The sequence below is a fragment of the Scomber japonicus genome, chromosome 20, assembly GCF_027409825.1.
Source record: "Scomber japonicus isolate fScoJap1 chromosome 20, fScoJap1.pri, whole genome shotgun sequence".
Lineage (NCBI taxonomy): Eukaryota > Metazoa > Chordata > Actinopteri > Scombriformes > Scombridae > Scomber > Scomber japonicus.
The window spans coordinates 14,599,557-14,622,024 of record NC_070597.1 but is presented as its reverse complement, the minus strand read 5'-3'; the positions used below and the strand labels follow the sequence as shown (position 1 = coordinate 14,622,024).

Sequence of the window (22,468 nt, the reverse complement as noted above, 5' to 3'; positions counted from 1 at the left end):
TACTGTGCCACTGTCACAGTGGTGAGAGCCCACCCCGGTCCGTAACAGGAAGAATCTCACCGGTGTGTCACAGTGAACAAACAGGTCCGACCAGATATATCAAATGTTGGCAAAGCATAGATGCAAAACGTTTGGCCGCTACATTTGACAGTGTATCTGTGTTATTGTTGTTGCCCGTGCTGGATATAAAACTAATCATAAATATGCAATGTGTCATTTTTTATTGCTTTCTTTTAGATTGAAGATAATCAAGAACAAATGATAATCTGTGTTCATCTGTCTGTGAACCTGTGTTTACATGACTATATTTTTGCCTGAAATTGCAAATCCAGTTTGGTATGCACGATATGATTTCTTCTGGGCAGATCCTGCACTGAGATGAGGTGTGGTTATTAAGGTGAGAAAAACAACCACAGCTCGGGCAAGTCATAGCAAATACAACAATCGGAAAGGGGAGCGATAAGACGCCGAAGTGCAACCAAGCTTAAATGTGTGGCAGAGAAGTCCTGATTAAAAACACACTGACATCAATCTTTTACTTTTCAGAGCTGAAAGTTGTGACTGTGCAGATGTTTTGGCCGTCACATCCAGGCTGATGTCATTTCAGGACACAAAGTGACACTCAATACTTGTAAGGGCATGAACCCTACCAAGTGTGGGTCGGGAGGGCGGTACTAGAGAGAGTTGCATACTGTAGCTTTAAATCATGGATCCATGTGTCTGGAGGCATGATAAGACAGCTGTGCATGCCATCAAGCTCATTTAAGAACACTGAAATTAGCAACAGGATAGCGCTTCCACACTGTCTTTACTAAATTAAGCTTTGATATAGTGTTACAGCGGCTCATGTAGTCTCTTTCCTACATGGCTCTGCACTGGAAATGTCAATAATTAATTCAGCACGACACGCTAGCAGGCTTGTAGGCAATAAAAAATTATGATTAGATCTCTGCAGTTAGTAAACCTGGAAAAACAATTCACACGAACACAGCCACACACACACACAATAACAAGTTCAAAGTAGCTTGTTATCAGCTGAACTGTGACCCTGTCCGGGAACAGCAAACGGCTCTTCCAGTCTGAATCTCAGCCGTGGGCCAAAAACACAGACAGGCAGACGCACACACCCACACACACACACGCACACACACGCACACACACACAGGAAATCAGGTCACACTGACTGGCAAGTTCAATGACCAAGAAAACCCCCTCAATGACTTCTACTTCACTTGATGTATTATATACACAATACTCTCCAGCACATGTCAGGCATCCTGTCAAACATTAAATACCTCAAAGCTCAAAGTATCTGGATAGAATTTTATGCCAATACTCACATTAAATGTAGGTAAAAAAGTTAAGTAAATAGAATGCTTCAGCTTTTCCTTTTCCTCTTCCTGCTCATTCAAGATTCTGCTCAATCCAAGACAACTGTGTGAGAGACAGAGAGAGAGAGAGAGAGGGAGAAAATGACATGAAGGGATGGGCTTTCCACAGTCAGCAGCCAATCAGATTGTGTTTCTGAACTTAAGACATAATTTATTTCCATCTTTTATTTTTAACAGAAAATGACAAACTCTAAATCTTTGTTGGTATACATGATGAGATACCAGTTGGTGATAATAAGATACATAACCTGAACTGTGATTTTGTAAGAATGTGTAAATGAAGGCATCTTATTTTGAAATTGAATTACTGAAAGATTAGGAAATATCTGCAAGCACTAGGTCAATCAACTGTGAACACTCTTGCTCCACAAATGTTACTAAAAGAATAAAAGCTCTGATTCATGAGAACATTATTCTGTTTTCTTATTTGTGTCTAGCAATATCAAGCAGAGTAGACTAAATCTGCAGTGATAGAGCTGGAATTAAATAACCCGAAGCATGTTGATGATGTAAACACAGCACGCCATCCCAAACATAAACAAAGGCGCACTAACTTCTAAAAAAAAGGATTATGAATTGATTTTCTTAATCCATGTCTAATTCCCTTGCTCCTTTTATCTCGCTAATTTGTGGCTGTGCTCCATTTCGCTCACAGATGTTCTGTATATTCTCCCGTGGCGGTGTGAGAAATTGATGTTCCTGCAACAAAAATTTGAAATTTTACTTCAAACCAAGAATCCAATTTGTCTGTGTAAATAGGAACAATGATTGTAAGTGATGCTGGTTTTTATAAAGCGCGGAAGACACAACACCACCTCAGCTGTAGTTCAGACTATCAAAGATAGGCTCGATCCTATAAATCGCAGAATACTGAAAGACACTAGAGGCAAATGTCTGACAAATGCTTCAAAAATGAGCTTGTATACTGCTTTACGGGGCCTGAATACTTCAATAAAAGGCCGGGAACACTCATAACTGAAAGGCAAAATAAGGACAGACAGTTGTGTGCTCATCTTGTTTTAAAAGAAAACTGTTAGGTACGCTGTGCATTGAGATCCAACATTTCCCATGCTGCAGTAAAGTGTAACACATGTCCATGAATGCAAAAAGGAGGTGATCTCAGCACCTCTGACAGTTCTGAAGGAACTGGATATAATCAGGATCAGATGGTTGAAGCGCTGTGAATAACTTTTTGTACTTGCGTATGTGTGTGTGTGTGTGTGTGTGTGTGTGTATGTGTCAGTTATTCCCACATAACATACAGAGCATTTAGTGTCTTGATGCGTCTCACACAGAGATTTTTACCTGTCATAAGGACACCTGTCACGTCTCACCTGTCACACACACCCAATCTCACCTGACAAGTCTCACCTGTGTTTTAGTGCATTCGCTGGTGTCTCATAGACATGAATTGAAAATCTCACACATTGCACAACTGCAACAATCTGCAATAATTTTGATAATCAGTTATTGTTTTAGTGATTTTTCAAGCAAATAATAGCAAAACAAAACAAAATCAATGTGTTCCAGCTTCTTGAATTTTGGTAGATCAACCAATGATGAAAATAATTGTTACTTGCAGTTATTCCTGGCTCCAGTCCAGTGGTAGAAAGGATACAATATCTGTGAATACTGGACTGGATAATGGAGAGGGGGGATGAGGACTGCAATGGGATGTCAATACTGCTTTGTTTTTCCTTGATGAGTAATGTTCCTTTCATCATAACATTTTACACAACTCCAAGTCCATCTTCTTTTGTGACTTTCCACCAGTAACTGAAATGATTTCTCATGTGAGTAATGCCGTTTTTAACCTGATGGCTCATCAATCAAAGTGAGTAACCATTTTTTTAATGAGTTCAGGTCCCAGGAGTAGAATAGTTTTTTAAACCGCGTCCTTAATCAGTGTTTATCCCTTCAACGGGGGCTGGGGAGGGACCTACACTTTCACATAAAAGCCTTTTTCTAATGTTCATTCATGAGGGATTATTTCACAACTCATCCAAATGATGACTCACAGCCTGGTATGTGATTAGGTCTTACTTCAAATGCAGCACAGCGTTTACTGGTAATAACCTTTACACTTCACACTTAAGCTTTCTTTTACACTGTGGTCAAATGGATGAAGGAAAGTAGGAGAGGTGGAAAATGTAAAATGAGAGCAGGATTCAAACTGAGCTGAAATGCCACTTATCCTCCTGAGCCTCCATAACACTACGAAATACTTCACACTCAGCTTCAGCGCTGGATCTTTAGCATTCCTCCGGCATAATAATAAGCAGGTCAGGGAGAGAAGGAATCCCCCTTTTTTCTGTTGTAAAGGGGTCACAGAGAAAAAAAGCTTTTTGTGTGACTACAATAGAGTGACGCTCCAATTGATGTCACACATCTCCGAGCTAAGGAACAGTTTGCTGTTGCCAAAAAGTTGACTATTAGTACTTCTTTCTTTACTAGTATAGTCTTCTCTGTTTATTTAGTTCAGGTTGGGCTTCCATGCAAAATCCTTTTGCTTTAAGTTATTTAACTAGCAGAATTTATTGCATTGATATTGACAAATATATCCTGGAACATCATGCAAATATTTGTAAAGCCACACTTAAAGCCAGCTGCCATCAAGTAAATTTGCATCCAACAATTTATGCATCATGTTCTTAGATGGCTCCAAACCACAGTGCACGCTGGTGGCTCATTAAGAGCTTAGCAGACATTAAAAAAAGGAATAAAAGCGATTTTTATTGTATCAGTAAACGTCCCATCAGGCTTTAAATGCATTTAGAGAAAATCCTGCACAGTTCCCTTTAAAAGTACAGTAGAATAAGCCACCATACGTGCAAAGGAACCCCACCTAAACCCTCCACCACCACCTCTTTCTTTAACACTGGGGGTGAGAAAAGAAAAGGCGCATCATATGACTACAACACAATCACATTCCTTAAACTGTTACCATGCAGCAAAAAGAGCTGGATGAAGGGAGGGAGATGTGATGCTATGCGCTGTGGAGTGGAAGGGGAAATCCACCGATAGAAACAAAAGTCTAATCAAAAAACTCAAGTGGTTTGTGTTTCGACCCTGCCCAACACTGAAATGCTGCAGCATGCAATGAGCCAAAACTCTGCTGATGTCTGATGTTTATGAAAAAATAATCCAAAAATAACCAATTGTTAAATGGAGTAACAGCCAGCAGACAGCTTTCTTCTTCTTTTACACAAAAAGATAAAAAGGTAAAAAACATGAAATTACACTCTTTACACTTCTGTTATTATACATTTTTACAACAGGAACAATTAAACTGTGCCTCGACTGTGGAAAGCGATTGGACAAACTTTTGAATCCCGACCTGATTCAAGCGTGAGCGAATTCAAAGAGCTCGAATTGGCCCCCGAAAACTGTGGAGTGTCGAGCCGAGCCAGCTTTGGGCAGAGAATCACAGTGAGTGGGTAAGAGAACTGATGGAAAAAACACTTTCCATCTGCCAGCCCGTAAATTTCACAGAAGAAAGATTAGCTGAACAGAATGTGAACTTCATCCATAACCAGATAAACGGGATGGCATCATCATCATCATCCTCGCCCAGAGAGAGAGAAATCAGGCTGCGTATGTTACTCTTCATTTCGAGGCGAGTGCTTCTAAACTTTTGGGGTCAGGACCCAAAATGAGTCACACGTCTGACAAGGGGTGCTGGTTATGTTAATATTAGTCATGGTCAGATAATGAGGCCAAACTGGCAAAGGGTTATGCTAATAAGTTGAAGCAGCCACATTACGCCCCCCCCCCCCCACACCCCCCCACCCCTTGGAGCAAGAGACGACACACTGGAAATCTTTAACAATGTGATCTGTAAAGAAATAGAAAGTCTGAGGAGTGAAAAAATTTCAATTCATGAGGATTTTTTTTTTTTAAATCAAACCAGCCAGGAATACTGACACACACAATAGAAACACACCCAAGCATGTAGGAGTAAAATAAATGAAAATCATCTATCTTTACAAGAGGAGAGGAAAAAAAAAAAAAGAGGATGAAACAACAACCTGCGACCCTCTGCAGGTTACCTTTCATTTCCAACACAGACTCCTATTGTCAATAACAAAGCGAGAGGCCGGTTGCGCTGCGAGGAAGCTAGGAGCGCTGCAAACAGAACAGACTTTTCATGCGAGGGACCTGGAGAACATATGGCTTTGATTAGAGGGCAGGGCAGCGAGAGACGCCAGTGGAAACTACAGAAAGAGAGAGAGAGAGAGAGTGAGAGTGAGAGAAAGAGGCTCGGTGTCAGTGTAACAACAGAGCGAGAGGGGGCTGACTCAAGAAGGGGGGTGACTGTATTTTCACGGTGAATGGGTGCACGAATAATGCTAGTATGTGTGCGTGCATGTTAACAAAGACAGAATAAAAAGATGACTCAAAAAAGGGGGCGAGGGGAGAGGGGAGAGGTTGGGGGCTGCTGGGCTTGAACAAAAAAAAAAGAAATCGGTACCTGTTTTTTTGTGAGCGTGTGCATTTGTGTGTACTGTAATAACAGACAGAGGTGGGTGGGGGGGGGGTAACAAAGGTGAAACGTGCCAGTATAAATGATGTGATAATGCAGAACCTCCTCTGTGACCTTGTGGCCATCAGTTAAAGGCTTTTCACCAACAACATTCCTGCTGCTGCTGCTGCTGATGGACGTTAAATGAAGTCGTTTATAGTCTGTTTGTTTTGTCTCAAGAGCAGATTAAGTAGTTGGGAACGAAGTCAATGTTATATAAAAAGTACAGCAATCACACAACATATGACTGAGACTGACTACCATCAAGTTTTTAATCAAGTGTTCATTCTGTGCAGCCAATTAATTAAAGTCTGACTCTCAATAATTGGTTGGATTTGGATAATATATCTAGATTATTTTATATTATTAATTGATCATAGGTTGATTATTTTCACTCTGAAAATTGTAAAAATCAAGATGTCGTCAAATGTCTTTTTTTGCCATGATAAGCAATCTACAATCTACAGAAAACAGAAAAATGTCCATATTAAAGTAGCTGAAAAAAAGATTACTAAATTCAATATCGAAATTCAATTCCACTAATCAGTTAAAAGACTGATATGACTGACTACATGCAGTAATTGCTACATTCAGTATGTTACGCTCCTTGGCTACGACTTGTTTATGACGACGCATCTATCTAAAAGGACTTGTGACAGAGGATGATATTGGCAACAGCTGAAGAGGAAAAACCCACATGAATTTCTAAACCAGTGATACAGCAGGTATTATCGAGGAGATTTCTGTTTCAGAGCAATTTCACAGTCAGATGAGCAGCTCCAGGCTCCTCCTTTAATAAAGCAAACAATTTGGAATAATAATGAGGGAAAGATAACAGAAAGTTAAGTGCCTTCAAGTGGCAGAGCAAACATGTACTCTGATAAGCAAAGAATGAATCCCATAAATGCTGCATGTTTAACTTTATCAACAGTTTTTCAGGGTCAGGGGTCAATAATGGCAGCAAATACAACATGTTCATACAAAGACACCAGAAAAACTGTTATGTCAACTATGGGAAGCACCTAAAGGGGTTTCTGGAGGAGCGGAATACACATAACAACAAGACTGGACACAACAAGTCCAACCAGTCTCCCATCCCTGTTTGTTACAGCTGTCTTTGTTGAGACACACCTTCAGTCCAACTGCCGCCACAGTAGCCATGATTCTGGAGCAAATATAACAACTGGATGCTGCATGAATATACACAATGTAAACAATCCCTTAGGTAGAAGTGAACTTTCTCATTTGACAAGTCAAACATGGACATGACCTAGAGCAAACTGTCATTTGCTAGTTTATTTTTGTTTTTGTTTTTAGGGCTGCTCTAGAGTCACATTCAGAAATATATTTTCTACTGTTTTTTCTTTATGTTGCTTCTCATTTTGCACTTCAAACAAGGGCCTGCTACCCTGTCAGTGTGTGTCAGACTGTCATATGGACTTTATTTCTTCCTAAGCTGCCTTTGTGTCTCTGTCTCTGTCTCTGCACCACAGACACCAGCAGGCACTGCTTTTTCTTGATAAGAATGTTTCTGATCTGGATTGAATTCATCTGAGAAGGGATTCCACTTTCATTTTCATTAGGAAGCAGTTCATCTCCAGTTTAAAGCAACCATCTCTGTCACATCACTAACGAAAATGGGGTTAAAGGTCACAGTCCCCCCAAGGGATGTCTCTAGAGGAATACATAAACATTGGTCTAACAAGTGTTGACAAATACCAACAAGTTTGGCAGTGTTCCAGCCCTTACAAAACCCTCAAAGGCAAATGGCAGCAATAGTAGAGACCCCCAATATAACGGTAGAGAAGTTTGGAAGAAATGTGCTTCTCCTGACAGTTTCTAAGCTAATGTCAGTTCATTGTCCCGCTAGCATTTCACTTACATTCCGTGCAACTTCAAGTACAAGCAGTAACTTTAATATTAAGCACATTTAGGACGACTTGGGGAGTCCTGTAGAGCAGTTTGGGAAACACTGTCACTGTGAGCAACCTCACAAACAAACCGCACACCCGAAACAAGCGACTCATGCACCGCGAAGCACCGAGGGGGAAGAAAAGGGTGTCTAAACTTGTGCTGAGTTGACAGTTTGAGGATGTCGTAGTACAAACTTACCGACCAGTGAAGTCATATCCAGTCAATACCCGTCAAAAATCCGCATACCGGCTATTTGGACACATGTCCTGCAGAGTTTTCGTTGACTGACTCGCTTCATACAAGTCAGCAGCAGCTCGTGGTGCGATGTGAAACCGCTCTTCTTTGATGCTTTCAGGTGCTCCTCGGAATTTTTACTATCTACCGTGAAGTTTATCTCAAAACGAACTCAGTAATACGAATTTCTGGCTCTTTTTTTTTGTAGACTAGTTTTACAATTTACGTGGGTTTCGGTGGCCACTAGTACTATGATAACCGTTATGTTTATGTTATTTACACATGAATTAACATACTTGTGCTACAGATATATCGATACAGGCTAATTTTCATCTGCAGCATCTGGCAGGTTGATGGCAAACAGGTGCTTGAGTAATTCTATTTTATGCTCATTTATACTTTATACTAGAAAAGAATGCATTTTTTTACTTAATGCTTCACACCAGATTCATGATGGATTGTGATTTTGGGTAATTGTACTTTCTTAAGAAGCCAATGTTTTTGCTGATAGCACTAATGCAAACTTTTTTTCTTCTTCTTTTTCTTAATTTCATGAATTAGATAGTGTAAACTACTGGTACTCTTACAGCTGATATATGTAATAGTCTCAGGAATTAACCTGTCAGTCCAGAATTGGTTATACATTATAAAATCCTTTAAAAAATAATTAAACATAAACATTATAACAGAATATAGGGGTCCCATGTCAATAGTGGTCACTTTGTGCATATCCCTAAATAAAGTTGTATTGAAAGTAATAAATGTCACAAAACAGATATACAATACTTCATAGGATCTTCATGGGAAAACCTTTTTAATTGTTACTATTAGGCTATATGTATTGAACCTTGCCGTGGCTGCTTTATAACGTCTTATTACAAAATAGCAATATATCCAACAGAACCCGAAGGCAACACCTTTTCAATAGCCACTGAGCTGCGGACAGGAGGACAATAAGTGGGAGAGAGACAGAGAGAGAAAGAGAGAGAGAGAGAGAGAGAGAGAGTGTGTGTGTGTGTGTGTGTGTGTGTGTGTGTGTGTGTGTGTGTGTGTGTGTGTGTGTGTGTGTGTGTGTGTGTCACTACATTGGAATGTCTGGCAACAATTTCTCACCATAGCCAGACGTCCACATGCAGCGTGTCCTATAGGCTACATCGTTACCTTTAGACCCAAGTAATTAGTTTTACAGAGATAATGTTAGCCTGCAACAGAGACACCTCGTTGCGTCCTGGGCGTCCAAAATCGGTTGTCAATTTTGAGCCCGCATGTGATTGGGTCTGAAGCTAGAACAGGTTAATTTGAGCAGATTACATTTTAGTAGATCATGTGTTCTTGAAGTTACGTGCACAGCAACAACTACATAGCATATGGTTTCGTTTCTATCTTGATTGCCTGATTGCTTAATAATTCTGGAGGTGGAAGAGAGACTTGGTTGCAGTTATTCCGCCCGTGAACGCACCGTCACACGCCCCCCGAGACAACGGGAGCACGCTCTTGAAAGTGATGCCCCTTCCACTTCATGGCCCATAACTGCATTTATTTCAACTTGGAAAATGAGGGATTATTTTCCAATTCCCTGCAGCTCCACTGATGGGAAGTCTTATGCCATCCAGCAGGAATGTGCAATCCCTCCTTTCTTCCAGCCCGCCTCCACCCAGGAGCGCTCAAACCTTTGGGAATCCCCAGTTTCTGATTAAAAAAAAGGGCGGGTTGCTTTTCAAGGATAATTTATCTGTATTAGATATTGCAATGTGCTCTGACACACTTTTATCTGACTTTGTCCCAAGTCCCATCTAGTAGGAGTCCTGCAACGTCATGGTCGGTTGTATAATTGTATTGCTTATACTAGGCTATATGATTTAAATATAGGCTATAGACGTGTATTGACAGTGTCCACATATCTTCATGTTTACCCAGTGTGGGGCTATGGAAAGAGGAAGTCCAGCTAAGAAGAGGAAGCAAAAGAAGAAAAAAAGGAGACTTTGATCAAGAATTTAACCTGCGTCTACCTTTTTATAACTTGATGATGAGCACAGTTTTGAAGCTTGATGACAGGAGATATATCTGTATCTGGAACGTTCACACACACACAGACACACACTCTCTCTCTCTCACACACACCCACACAAAAGCAAACACAGATATATATCAGAGAAATCCAAAGATTGCGTGTATGTCTGTCTGTCTGTGTGAGTGGTGAGTGTGTGCGTGTGGGCATATAACAATGCCAATCTTTTTAGGTTATCTTGAGCACACACCTCTGACCTTATTATCTGAAACTGTAAGTGTCCATTTTTTTTCTCCTCTGAATAAGCTTCTCAGAGTGAACCTGAACTCTACCATTTGTTGGTCTGTAATGGCTTGTTTTTGTTTTCTAATTGCATTTTCTGAAAAGCCCACATTGTTCCACTTATATTAAAATGTACATTAGATTTAAATGAAACAACTATCCTCTTAAATAGAATGTGAAATGTGCTTAGTACATTTCACATAGTGAGGTGTGGATGTCTTATAAAAGACTTTCTGACATGTCAGAGCAGGAGAAGCACAAATGCATTGGACCCTGATATATGGTTCAGGATGGTTTATCAATGTGGTTTCATTTGAGTCACTTGAGTGAAACTGAGTCACGGCTATTGTCATTAGTCCTACCTGTGCTTCCCCTACTATGACATGCCAACTGTGAAAAATAGATCATACAGCGTGTTCACTCAGTAAATGACACTAACAGAACCACATGTATTTGAAGTACGACAACTTTTAACCACCCACCATAACTTTTAACAGATTTAAGTGAGAACACTGATGAGAAGAAACAGCAGGAGCCAACTGGTATTTTTGTGGATCCTGCCCCCTAATGTCAGGAAAGGTTCATTACATGTTAAGTAGTCATTTATTATGATTATACAGCTGTTACTGATGATAATGTTAACAGTACTGATCACTGTTAGTTCTAAGTCTTATGATATATAACATCAGTAAAATAAATCCTGTTATTTGTATATAATGGCTCTCTAGCGTATATTGTACAGATGTTAGTACTTTATAGAAATGAGTGCTTGAACTGAATGTAGAGTTTTATAAAAGTGGTACAAAAAAGCCAGAAATCCTTGACAGATTTTTTTTTTTCAGTCTTAATTCTACTCTGCAACAAAGATCTACTGTGTTCGCGTTCAGCCTTTTCACACTTCACTTAGCTTAGTGCTCAACTGAAGAATTACTAACTGCAAGACAGAGTGGGGTTTATAACACAATCTGCATGCAGTTAGGCCACTACAGCAGGCACAAGCCTTTGTTGTGCAAGACGTTTTCTATTGTGACACAGGGCAAAACAGCTGTTCTGCATGAATGCACAATACCTCACAAATGTGTGTTGTTTACAAATAAAGGGGAAGTAAACAAAGACCCTGTGTCCAATGCTCACAGAGACAAATAACCTACACACATGTACATACACACATGCATAAACAGCACAATGACAACAATCCACTCAGCCAGGTACTATTCTGAGCACTACTGTCAACAGCTACCTGACTCAGTGGTTCTTTGGCAATAGTCTAGTTTTTACCATTGTCATCTTTTGAGTCATTAGTGGAGCCGGGTTACACCATGGGCTTTAGGTACAATGATAATGGTAAGTACAGACAACGCCCCTACATAGTTTGCGTCTGTTCCACAAGTTTCACTCATATTTGAAACATAAATCAGTTTCTGAGAGAGGAACTGGTTTACAGAAGCCTGAAAGCACCAAAAATGTCTTCTTTTCCCCAGAAGAAACACAACCATTACATGTTATTTAGTCAAGACAACAGACAAAAGTCTATGAATTCATAAAGAATTTATTACTGAATAATAATATACTAAATAGAATCCCTCACTATGCAGAAATATATACATCTTGTAGAATATGTTGATGTAACACATAACAGAAATAGTAAAATAAATACCATTAAAGCATAGTTATAAAACTCTAAAAACAGCTTTAGTAGGTTTGTAAGGCTTATAGGTCCTGCAACAAATGAATAGAACATTTATTTAACCATCTGATGGAAATACAACACATTGTGCTTACACTACCAGTGTTCAAGTAAATTAAACTAATATAGTGAGAAATACAATTCAGTGTCAAAGCAAATCAAACAATAGGAGCACAAAATGAAGCACAGTGCTTTTAATCAGAATACCCCTCACTACAGTATGACGCAGGGATCACATATCATATATAGAAATTAAAACATAGTGGGCATATTCTGGTTTTATTTCTTATGTTAAACTTTTGTACATTAACCCCAAATCAATCATCCAATATTGTATTCTTAAAAAACAATGGATAGGTGTATAATTATGTCTTTTTTAAATAAAATAATTAATTGATATTGACATCATGAAGTAATACAAGTGCAACCCAATCAGAATAATCCCTTCACTTTAAAATATGCTCTTGTTGAATAAGGCTGGTGCAATTAAGTGCAATTTCCAAATAGAGCAAATCACATGGACATAATGATAAATTAAACTGAGGTCAATCTATGAGAGAGCTTTCTCTAGCATAAAAGGAGAGCTTTGCTTTTTGAAGTTTTACATATGAAACTATGTGTCATGCCATATAGGGCTGTTGTACATCTAAATATTCCCCTTGGAATCAATTTGACTTCTTAAAGAAGATAATAAAGGAAGCACAAATATTTCACTGTCAAATAAGTGTCACATCAGACCCCCATTAACAAAATATTGATGTGTAAACTCAGAGTTCAGTTATTAGTGATATACAGTATACTGTATTAACGGAAGAACTATAATTGGAGGCAAGTCTGATTATGCAGCTGTGCTGACAAGAGAACAGAAACAGCGGTGTGTGAGAAATAGTACGAATTAATTTTAGGATGTCAAGTAGTAGTCTAGCACCTCTAATTGCCTTCTATTTCCAGTTGTATTGCACCCAATTAAACATGCAACTGTAGTTGCGACAGTGAGAAATTCCTCGCTAAAAGCTACCAATACAGAACTGTAAGCACAACACAGAACACAATGATGGACTAGAAGCCCCATCCCTTGATATAAGGAAGGTTTGGGGGTTCCTACACACAACATATCAAGATTACCTCTTATTCAAACTGCAACTAAGTACAGCGACACACAACAAGGCAACCTTTTAGTGTCAAAGGACAAAAGACAACATTGCTTTTAGCACAAGATCAATTCTATTTTTGCTTTGAAATTCTTTAAAAATTATATTTTAAGACTATTTTCAAGTCTCATTTATCTTTTTTTTTACTCAGTTTTACTCATCCACGTGGCCCAAAAATCTATTTCTGGACAAACTGGACTTAGACAGGTGCAACTGGTCCTTATAGGATAGTCATAAGGTGAGTACAGACTTCTCAACTTGGCACAAGAATGACAGATATCTGTTTGTCTAGTCAATGAAGCTATCACAAAAACAATGATACTATGTAAAACTGAGGGATGTATGGTATATGATGTGTCTGTCCATATTAAATAAACCAACACTGTTATGATGTAGTTTCACCTCCTCTCATCTTTCCTTTCTGGGTCCTTGAGTTAATTGAAGTTCTTGAAGAAATCCTTGTGTGCAGCTGTTTAGGGGAATCATTTCATGTGTTGAATGTTTGTGGCAGCAGGCTACTGATACTTTCTCGATCCTCCAGTAAAGACGAAGTGCAATACTTAGAGCATCATAAAAAAGATATTTTTAGATTCTTGTGAACACTAATTAGATGCTTTAGCTCTAAAATGACCAGTGTTAGGTTAGCCGACATGAGAGAGTCGACTCCTCCTGAGATGGTAAATGAATCAGTGTAGTCATCAGAGGATAAGATTCCTGTCTTATGTGCTTCATTTTTTTAGACTTTTAAAGCATTTTAAAGGTAATTTCTTATTGAGTAGACTTTCAGAAGCACAGAGCTTCACATTTATGCTGATATGCACAATCACACCTTACAGCTGCCCAGTAGCTACAAGCTGCTGGTTTCTGAGCAGCTCTACTAAGGGAAGCTGGAGGTTCCTTCTTTAAGGCACTTCAAGTTATAGTTGAGAAATGATAAAGCTTACAGCATATATCAGATCCATGTATTGGATAATAAAATACATGAGCTTATCATAGATTGATATATCAAGGGAAAAATGCAATTATGAAAGAAAAATCAGTGTGGAATAAATTCTTTATGGATAAGTTAAAAATTTAAATTTGGGCATTAGAAGTAGTTAGGCGGGTAATCCCTGAGAGAATCCTACAGCACAACCCTGTTTTTGAATGAATTTCAGAAGTTTGATTTCTAGTTTTGTTAATATGTTAACTGACAATATCTTAATAATATATGCTTTATATTTGCTAAAACAAATTCAATGAATCTGATGTCTGAAGTGCTAATACTTGTTATTTGGTTTGCATCGTATATATCTTGAGTTAATGCAGATGACAAAATGACTGTAGCTGTATTCTAAGCACCACAGCTAATAGGAAATATTTTTTGCAGATACTGATGACTTTGATAGTGCCTATTACATACAATGAAACATACTGTCACAACAAAGTACACGCAAGCCATATACTTTTATAGTATATTATGATTGCTGAGTTATTTGACACCGTCTGAATGGTCCCAACGCAATATAACTCTTTCTTTGGCTATTTCATTCAAGGTTAAAGTAGAGGGAAAATGGATCTGAGGATATCTTTTATTAAACTGCTTTGTTATAGTGAAATTATGCTTTCACCCCATTTAGGCAGTGTACATTTTTATCAAAGGGTAAACAGGATATGTTAGCTAGTTAGAATTAGCTACACAGGCTCCAGGGGAGCAGCAAAAGATTTGGGGCAGCAAGGTTCAACTGCTGTTCTCATAACAATTGCATAACAATAAATTATGCATGTTGATTCTCAAGAATCAATATGTATATAACGACTGCACTTAAAAACTATCACAAGCTCATAACTGGCCCCTATTAGATTATCCCTCTATTTCTGTTTTACCTCACCAAAGAATGTAAACCTCCTCACAGGTTTGCATGTAAATTACGAGTAAAATACAGAATGAATCAAGCACATATGAGAGTGAAAAAAGAATAAATAGTAATACTAAAGTATTCTATGTTGCTCCTCCTGCTCAGCCCTTGCGATTGTTGGTGTACCACTTCCTAAGTGCTACTCCACTGGTGCTCACCACCACGCACAGCGCCCCTCCAAGGCTCCACCAGGTCGGTGCACGGTTAAAGAAAACAAACTGGTAGAAGAAAGCCAGCACCACATCCACAGTCCTCATCAGGGCCACGAGTCCAGCTTTCTCAATCTGCAGGGCCTTCGTGAGGAAGGTCTGGCCAGCGATACCTAGGACTGCGATCAGCATCAGCTTCCAGCGATCGCAGCCGCAGTCTGGGATTTTCCATTCCCCAAGGACGGAAACAGTGATGACGCACTCGATGAAACCGATGACAGCATAGTACCAGACTGAGAGGTAGTAATGGACACTTTTTCCCATCTTGCGAAGGACAACAAATGTAAAAGCTGCCGCAAGTGCTCCTAAGAATAAAAAAAAAGGAGATCATATTAATGCACCAATCAGCAGAATAATCAACAAATAGAAAGCACGAGTACAACATATTTTCAAATCTACTGTTTCATAGAAATGATAGAATTATTTGAGTTAATTAACAACAAATTGACTGAAACTTGTTAGAATTCAGACACTTCTTTTTCTACTCTACTACTTTTCTACTACTAAGTCTCAGCAAGGTCAGAGAGTAGAGGAATATATCTTCCAAAATTAAGAGATACACGGAATTATCTTTTCTCCATTTTTCTCTTTAGTGAAAATGGCGTCACATCCTGTGAATGCCACTTGTTGTGTGTTGTAGAGGTCAACACATTAGGGGTCAAAGTTAAATTTTGATGAACCTGGTGAACATATTGTCCTTTTAATTTCCTTTCACTGTGCAATGTTGCTCTTGCACATTTGTTGTGAAAACAGGGTTATTCACAAATGAGTGGTGGAAGGATTACAACGCTAATCACCAGTGAGATCCATGAGTTGTGGTAATGTGATTTAAAATCTAATGAATAAAACTGCAGGTGTCAAGAGAAGTTAGCTGCAATACAAAGCTCATAATTTACTCATCTATGTTCAGTTAAGATTTAGGGACAAGGGTTCAATTCAGTTGGGTGACTGAATTAAAAAAATTAACTTTGTCTGCAGATGGGAAGCCAGTGAGGGATCATGACTATTCCATTGAACTAGCAACTCCAGCTGACTGGAAAATACAATCTGCAAATGCAAGTGGCTAAAATAAGACTCCTAGCAGAATGGCTAATTTGATATTGTTAAGAGCCCACATGGGGAGTAGCTAATGGAGGCAGGCTAGAACAAGACTTGTAAACTTCCTGTAATAATTTCACTGAAACATTATGGTCTAAAAAATACAACATATATCATCTTCAGATTAATCCTCTGACCTGCAAAGGCAGCAATAGTCCCCTTGATGTGATTAGTGTAGTTGCCCTCAATGCCACCGACATGCTCGCCAAAGAGGAATGGTGGTCGGGCGATGAGGATGACTCCAGAGAGGGTAAAAACAGTGAAGACACAGTCCCAGATTGTACATCTCTCCTTCAGGAAAATCCAGGCCAGAAGCGAGGTAAAGACGGGGTTACTGAGGGGTCAATGGACAATGAAAGAACAGGTTTAAAAGAAAGACATCAATATAGGTACAATGAAATAAATAAAGAATAGAGGGAGGTCGAGAGAAAACGGTGAGGAATGATGATTGTTGTCTTAAAGGGTTACTGACAAAGAACATGGGCGAGAGATAATCAAAGGTAACGAGAAAAATGTTGGAGGAGGGAGATGAAAGAATGAGCATGAGAGGCAGATTAATGGCTTGCAGTGTTAGTGTAATCTGTATGGATCCACAATCGATTAAATTCCTACTACTCTCACCTGAACATGATGACAGTGGCATCTGCTAGCGGCATCTGCTGAACGGCATAGTAGAGCAGGATCATGGCATTGGAACCAATGAAACCCCGCAGCACCAGATATATACGTTTGTCTCTGGGACCAAGGAAACCTGTCCTGGAGGAGCAGAGATATGAGGATGTTGGATGAATGGATGGATGGATGGATGGATGATTAGACTGACAATGTGCTTTCTAGAAAGAGAGATGACAAATGCATGTGTAGATGGATGGATGCATGCATGCATGCATGGGTGGGGCTGAAAAAGGAGGAGCGGAGACACATTTGTTGGTGGAGGAAGGTAAATGATGATGGACAAATGGACAGATGGATGGACAGGTTGGTGAATGGATAGAAGTACAGGTGGTAGTCTTCTGGTATAATCTCAATCTGAATCTGCCACTCAGAATCAGTCCTCTATTCAAAACCAATTCTCGATCCAGTAATTAAACTATAACCTTATCAACAGACAAGACTGGGCTTTTTTGAGGAAATTTGTCAACTCATAATAAAAGAGTTTTAGAAGAATATTGATTGAGGATCCTATTTTCCATCCACCCTCCATGCTTAGATTGACGCTTTCACGTTGACATTTTCTCTGCACTTTAAGATAAGTTTGATCTCCCTATACTTAGAGAATCACAACAAGGTGGTGAAATAAATGGTGAGAGAAAAAGTAATTATTGTCTTTCTCTTCCTTACATTATTATACTCTCTCTTAGTACATCAGTTATTTGGATTGTTTGTGTTTTAATTTTGTTGGTTGGGGGGAAAGTTAGTGTCCTATGGTGATGTAATAGATTAACATGGCTAATTTGATTTTGAACTGGGTCATACTGTTTTCTGAATAAAGATCATGAGGAAATACTAGACGTCATTTTCAAACTTCACATTACATCTTTTACGGTATTCCATTGAAAAAGTGATTTATTTAAGGAATTTAGTTTCATTGCACTTGAGTAAGGATTTTAACAGCATTGTCATGTAATATGTCTATTGCTCATTTGTAGATCCATTTGGATATGTTCCTAAATGTAATTTGTGAGCATATAAAAAATATAAACCCTTTTGGAAAATAAAAAACAGAATTAAAGACAGCTTCCCATCAATATAGAAAGTTAATGAGGACAGAGGATGATAATACATTTCTCTCACAATATTTTGACAACCTAAACCTACAGAGGGAATCTTTTGTCTCCCCTGTCTGGCTGCGAGAGTAATTACAAAAACATTGACGACATGTGCTTCATGACGTATGCCGCCTGGCTGGTCTCATCCACCTAATGGCTCCTCACATCTTCGAAAACGTCGGAGCAAATTTCGAAATTGGCATTATTTAAAGTCCGTGTAAAGTAAGAATAAATATGTGTTCTGAGTTTGACATACCACAGAAAAGTGTGTTGTTAACCACCCTGCCAAATTTGAATGATTAAAAAAATCCCCAAATATATGAAATTAGGCTTCAAAGTTGTGTAAAACTCTTTCTCTGTGTAAAAGTATCTTTCTCTGCTGTCAAACGCTGTGGGAGTGCCCAGCGAGTTCGCTGAAACCCCGCCCCCTACCAAGTGTCACCTGTCAATCAAAGTCACCACCTCTACCCGAAACATGGATGCTAGGTCTGAGAGCTTTCTGCTGCTAACTCAAATGCTAGCTCGGCAGCTAGCTCAGCTGGTAGCTCGGCGGCTAACTCTGCGGCTAGCTAAGCCGCTATCTGGCTAACTGTAGACTGTAGTAGTAGTAGTGTGTGCTGAATGTATTTATACCTCTACAGCAGCAGGGGCAGGTTTATGCTAATCACCGGCGGTGATTTTCAGACCCGCCCACTAAATCCTGAAATGGTCGAAATGGTTGAAATGCTTTTTACACCTTTTTTAGAAATACATTTATGACCTATTTAATGTGTTTAGAAGAAAATGTCTGAATTCACTTTTCACGGTCTTTAAATAAACTGACCACATATTGGATTTCTAAATGGTTATTTTTGAAAAAAATGTTAAACTTAAAAAAGTGACAAATTAACAGACCTTCAGCAAAAATAACAACAGCTTTTAGCCATGGATGCCAGGAAAACCAATCTTTGCTGATTGACATGGAATGCATCACTACTGGTGTCCCTGCGTGGGAATGTCACACCAGACACTACATTTAAGAACTCTGTTTATTGTGAAATACAGAGAGCTTTATCTGGTGGTTAAAGGCTTATTCAGCATTGTGTGGAGTCATTTACCAGGGCTTGAATGTAACAGAAGTTAATTTATATGTAAAAGTCCTGCACTCCAGCTTTAAACTTGTTTATATCAACGTGTGTGTTAAGCCAGAGTACCTGCCCGTGAAGTGGGTGGTAAGGCATGAGCACAAATACAGGAATCCACTAAGGTAAATTACTGGATAGGATATGCACCTAATCACCTCAAAACATGTAAATTGCTGGTTTGACATATATACTGCTTGGGAGTGTTAACATAGCTCTCATTATTGCATATACAGTATTTGTAAATCTTACTGTTGGTATTCAAGTGAAACTGTCTAAGTGTGGGAAATGACATGCTTGAGTTTCTAAATCATGCTTACTTGTGGTAGATGAGTAACGGCATAGTAAAGAGCATCTGGAAGAAGCAGCGTATGGCGCTGATCTCTATGGCATGGATTCCCTCGATGGTTTTTACCAAGAGAGCAATGATGGAGAAGAAAACTGTGGCCAAGAAAGCATAGAACAAACCGAGACCTGGACATTTCTTTGGTTTCTCTGGGCCTGTGGAGAGAAAAAACAAAGAACAAACAAAGGCAGAGAGTGAACAAAGACACACGATTGAGTGTGGAGAAATAAAAAAGGTAGATATGAGAGAAGAAAAAGAGAGAAAGGGGCCCTACAGGAGGGGCACCATATTTACTATAGTCCATATTTCATTTAAGTCATGTTGATACAGAAACTGCCGAGTGCAGTGAAACCAAGAGTATGTTATTGAACTCCATGCGGCCTGGGTAAAAATTCAGTTGCAAAAAACCACAAACAAAAGATAGAGGTGTAGTGTTTGCAAACCCTGCCTGCAGAGCAATAAACTGATATGCCTGCTGAGATTACATTTCAACCTAAGGTGACCCAGACATCTTTCTTTTGCCTACCATGTAGTGTCTGCCTGCCTTACCATATTTCTCACTTTAACCTTGCACCCAGAAGAAGACATCCTCTAGTTATCATATTGGAGTAGTGCTATCAGTTCTGTTTGTGTTTTCTTCTGTTCTGTTTTTTTTTTTTCCATGTAGGGGGTAAGATTATTATAGTGTACATTCATGTATTAGAGTTTCAGCACATTCACTTCTAGTAATTTGTAATTACAATTTGTTGCAATCACTGACTTGGACAATAGGATTTTGTGTAACATTATATATCACCACCATATAATTCCACTGAAATAAATAATAATGAATTACTGTCAATTTAGGGTTATAATAATAAACTGAAGTGGTGAAATATAACATTATGATTATATATACAAGAGAGAGAGAGATCAAAACAGAACTTAACATGATTTTTTGGAGTGAGACTACTTATACAGTCAAGATGTGTGTAGACATGTTAACTAAATAAGGGATCTACAATACAATACTCATTTTCATTCTATACCTGGTATAACGAGTAAATCATGTTATCATCATTATCTCAGTCACTTCCTTGTAAGATTTCAAAATGAAACCTCATCTTATCTCTTCCTCGTGGCAGAAGGTGAGGCCAATTCCACACCTTGTTTTTGTTAACAGACACTAATATTAAGCTAGAGAATATCCAACACATAATAAGCACATCAACACGGTAGGCTTATCAATAGAAATGTTTTGATTAAGCCTCATAACGCTCTTATTTATAGATGATAGTGGCCTTATTAATGTAGTGTAAAAGTGCACAGTCATTAAGTCTCTCAAGGGTTAAGCTGGCTTATCAAACACTAAGCTATAGGCCTACGTTTAGCAAAAGAGATGTTGATATGTCATTACATTACAGGTGTATTATACATAAAGATTAAAAGGAGGAGATATCATATGAACTATTATTGGTAATTAAGGTAAAAAAAGAGATGTGGACTCTTGACAAGGCCAACCATAAGAAATACAAACATTGCCTTCTTTGAACAACAATAATCAAGGATCTTTACTACAAAGACAAAGGTTATTTTATAATGATGATGTAGAGATGATGTGGTCATTTGGGACCAATAGTGACGTAAGGCATATTCTGATATTATGTAAGTCTAATTAAAACCAGGAAGCGCGTGTAAACCTTATAAAATGTGTAATTTAAAGTGACTGTAACTGTGATTTCCCTCCTTATAGGCTATTACCTTACACGTGACATCAGCATTATTACTGATACATGACGTTACACAGTTGTATAACGTGAGCAGGAAGTCATTGATCTGATTCACCGGCTGCTGCTTATCACTTTACTTTTTTTTGCATCTTCTTCTCATCACAAACTTCATTAATAAACGACACTGATGTGAAGATAAGGCAGCTTTAATTACATGCCGTTTAACTAAGTGCGTGCTCTCTTCTACCTTCACGGTTTGCCGGTTCGTTTCTGATGCAAAACGCCGGCGGGCACAGCGTTTTCTTCTCGCTGCCTTCCGGTGAATTTTCAATGCCTGTCGCTTCCTCTTGCCCCTCGGCATCATCCTCACAGTCACTGGTGGACACACGGCGAGGGTTACTTCGCAAGTGAATCCTCTCCGATGTGTGCTCATCCTCGACACACTCGTCGAGGTCGCCGCTGTTCTCGCCATGGCTGTCAACTTTATGAAACACAACCGTCACGTCGTCCGGTACGGTTAAAGCCCGCTCGTGTGTCCAGTGGTTACAGTCACCCATGGTAAGATGTGGCGGCTGGGTGGTAGCATGCCTTGGACACAGTACTGTCCGCCTCTGGTGCCCTGAGTGACTGAGAAGACAAGGTTAATGACTAACCTTGGCAGCAGCATACAAACTCCTATGCGTTGGTTTCTTTACCCACAGGGGGGCAGAACTGAACCCGCAGCGACTCTGCTGGACAACCAAAACATTACCCCACGTTTATGTCTATTGGTTGCACACTGAGGTATCTTAGTGGAAACACAACTCAGTTTAAAAGCTGAAAAAAACATTTCGATGAAATGTGTTTATGTAGGCTGGATGACTATACCTCCTTAAATTTGTATTTCATGACCATGACCAAGTCAAAATGACAATTTATGACCGTCACACATCTTCAAGTAAATTAAAGACATAAACTCACTGGCCTCTTTATTAGATGACACACCTGTGCAATCTAATGCAATCCAATACAACAGCTCTGCTATAAATTTATGATGTTTATACATTTTCAGTTTTTGTCAAGAACGTGATCATTTTACTTTATGATTATTATTGAGAATTCTGTCATAGTGGGTGATGGTGGTGTATCA

At 39.0% G+C, this 22,468-nt stretch overlaps 2 protein-coding genes across 3 annotated transcripts in view; both read right to left on the bottom strand.

The window, feature by feature from the left end:
- Positions 1-8,107, bottom strand: part of plce1 (phospholipase C, epsilon 1) — an 80,585-nt gene extending 72,478 nt beyond the window's left edge. For both annotated transcript variants that reach the window (XM_053340852.1, XM_053340853.1), the window contains exons 1-2: positions 8,026-8,107; positions 1,341-1,434 (exon numbers count right to left, since the gene is read on the bottom strand). The gene's annotated coding sequence lies outside the window, so the exon portion shown is untranslated. The remainder of the gene's footprint in view (positions 1-1,340; positions 1,435-8,025) is intronic.
- A 6,372-nt stretch (positions 8,108-14,479) lies between these two features.
- slc35g1 (solute carrier family 35 member G1) lies at positions 14,480-22,017 on the bottom strand. The gene is made up of 5 exons (XM_053341346.1): positions 21,587-22,017; positions 19,605-19,785; positions 17,016-17,150; positions 16,532-16,728; positions 14,480-15,601 (listed from the first exon to the last, which is right to left on the bottom strand). The coding sequence occupies exons 1-5, from the start codon at positions 21,894-21,896 to the stop codon at positions 15,189-15,191; spliced, it is 1,236 nt and encodes a 411-aa protein (XP_053197321.1). The 5' UTR covers positions 21,897-22,017; the 3' UTR covers positions 14,480-15,188.
- Between the last annotated feature and the right edge of the window lie 451 nt (positions 22,018-22,468).

What these genes read in the sequence shown, in the direction of transcription:
- slc35g1 (XM_053341346.1), bottom strand. Translation starts at nt 21,896, where the DNA reads ATGGGTGACTGTAACCACTGGACACACGAGCGGGCTTTAACCGTACCG. An exon ending in CGAACCGGCAAACCGTGAAG is followed by an intron (nt 19,786 to 21,586) that starts GTAGAAGAGAGC and finishes TTCTCTCCACAG; the next exon opens with GCCCAGAGAAACCAAAGAAA. An exon ending in GCCACTGTCATCATGTTCAG is followed by an intron (nt 16,729 to 17,015) that starts GTGAGAGTAGTA and finishes TTGACCCCTCAG; the next exon opens with TAACCCCGTCTTTACCTCGC.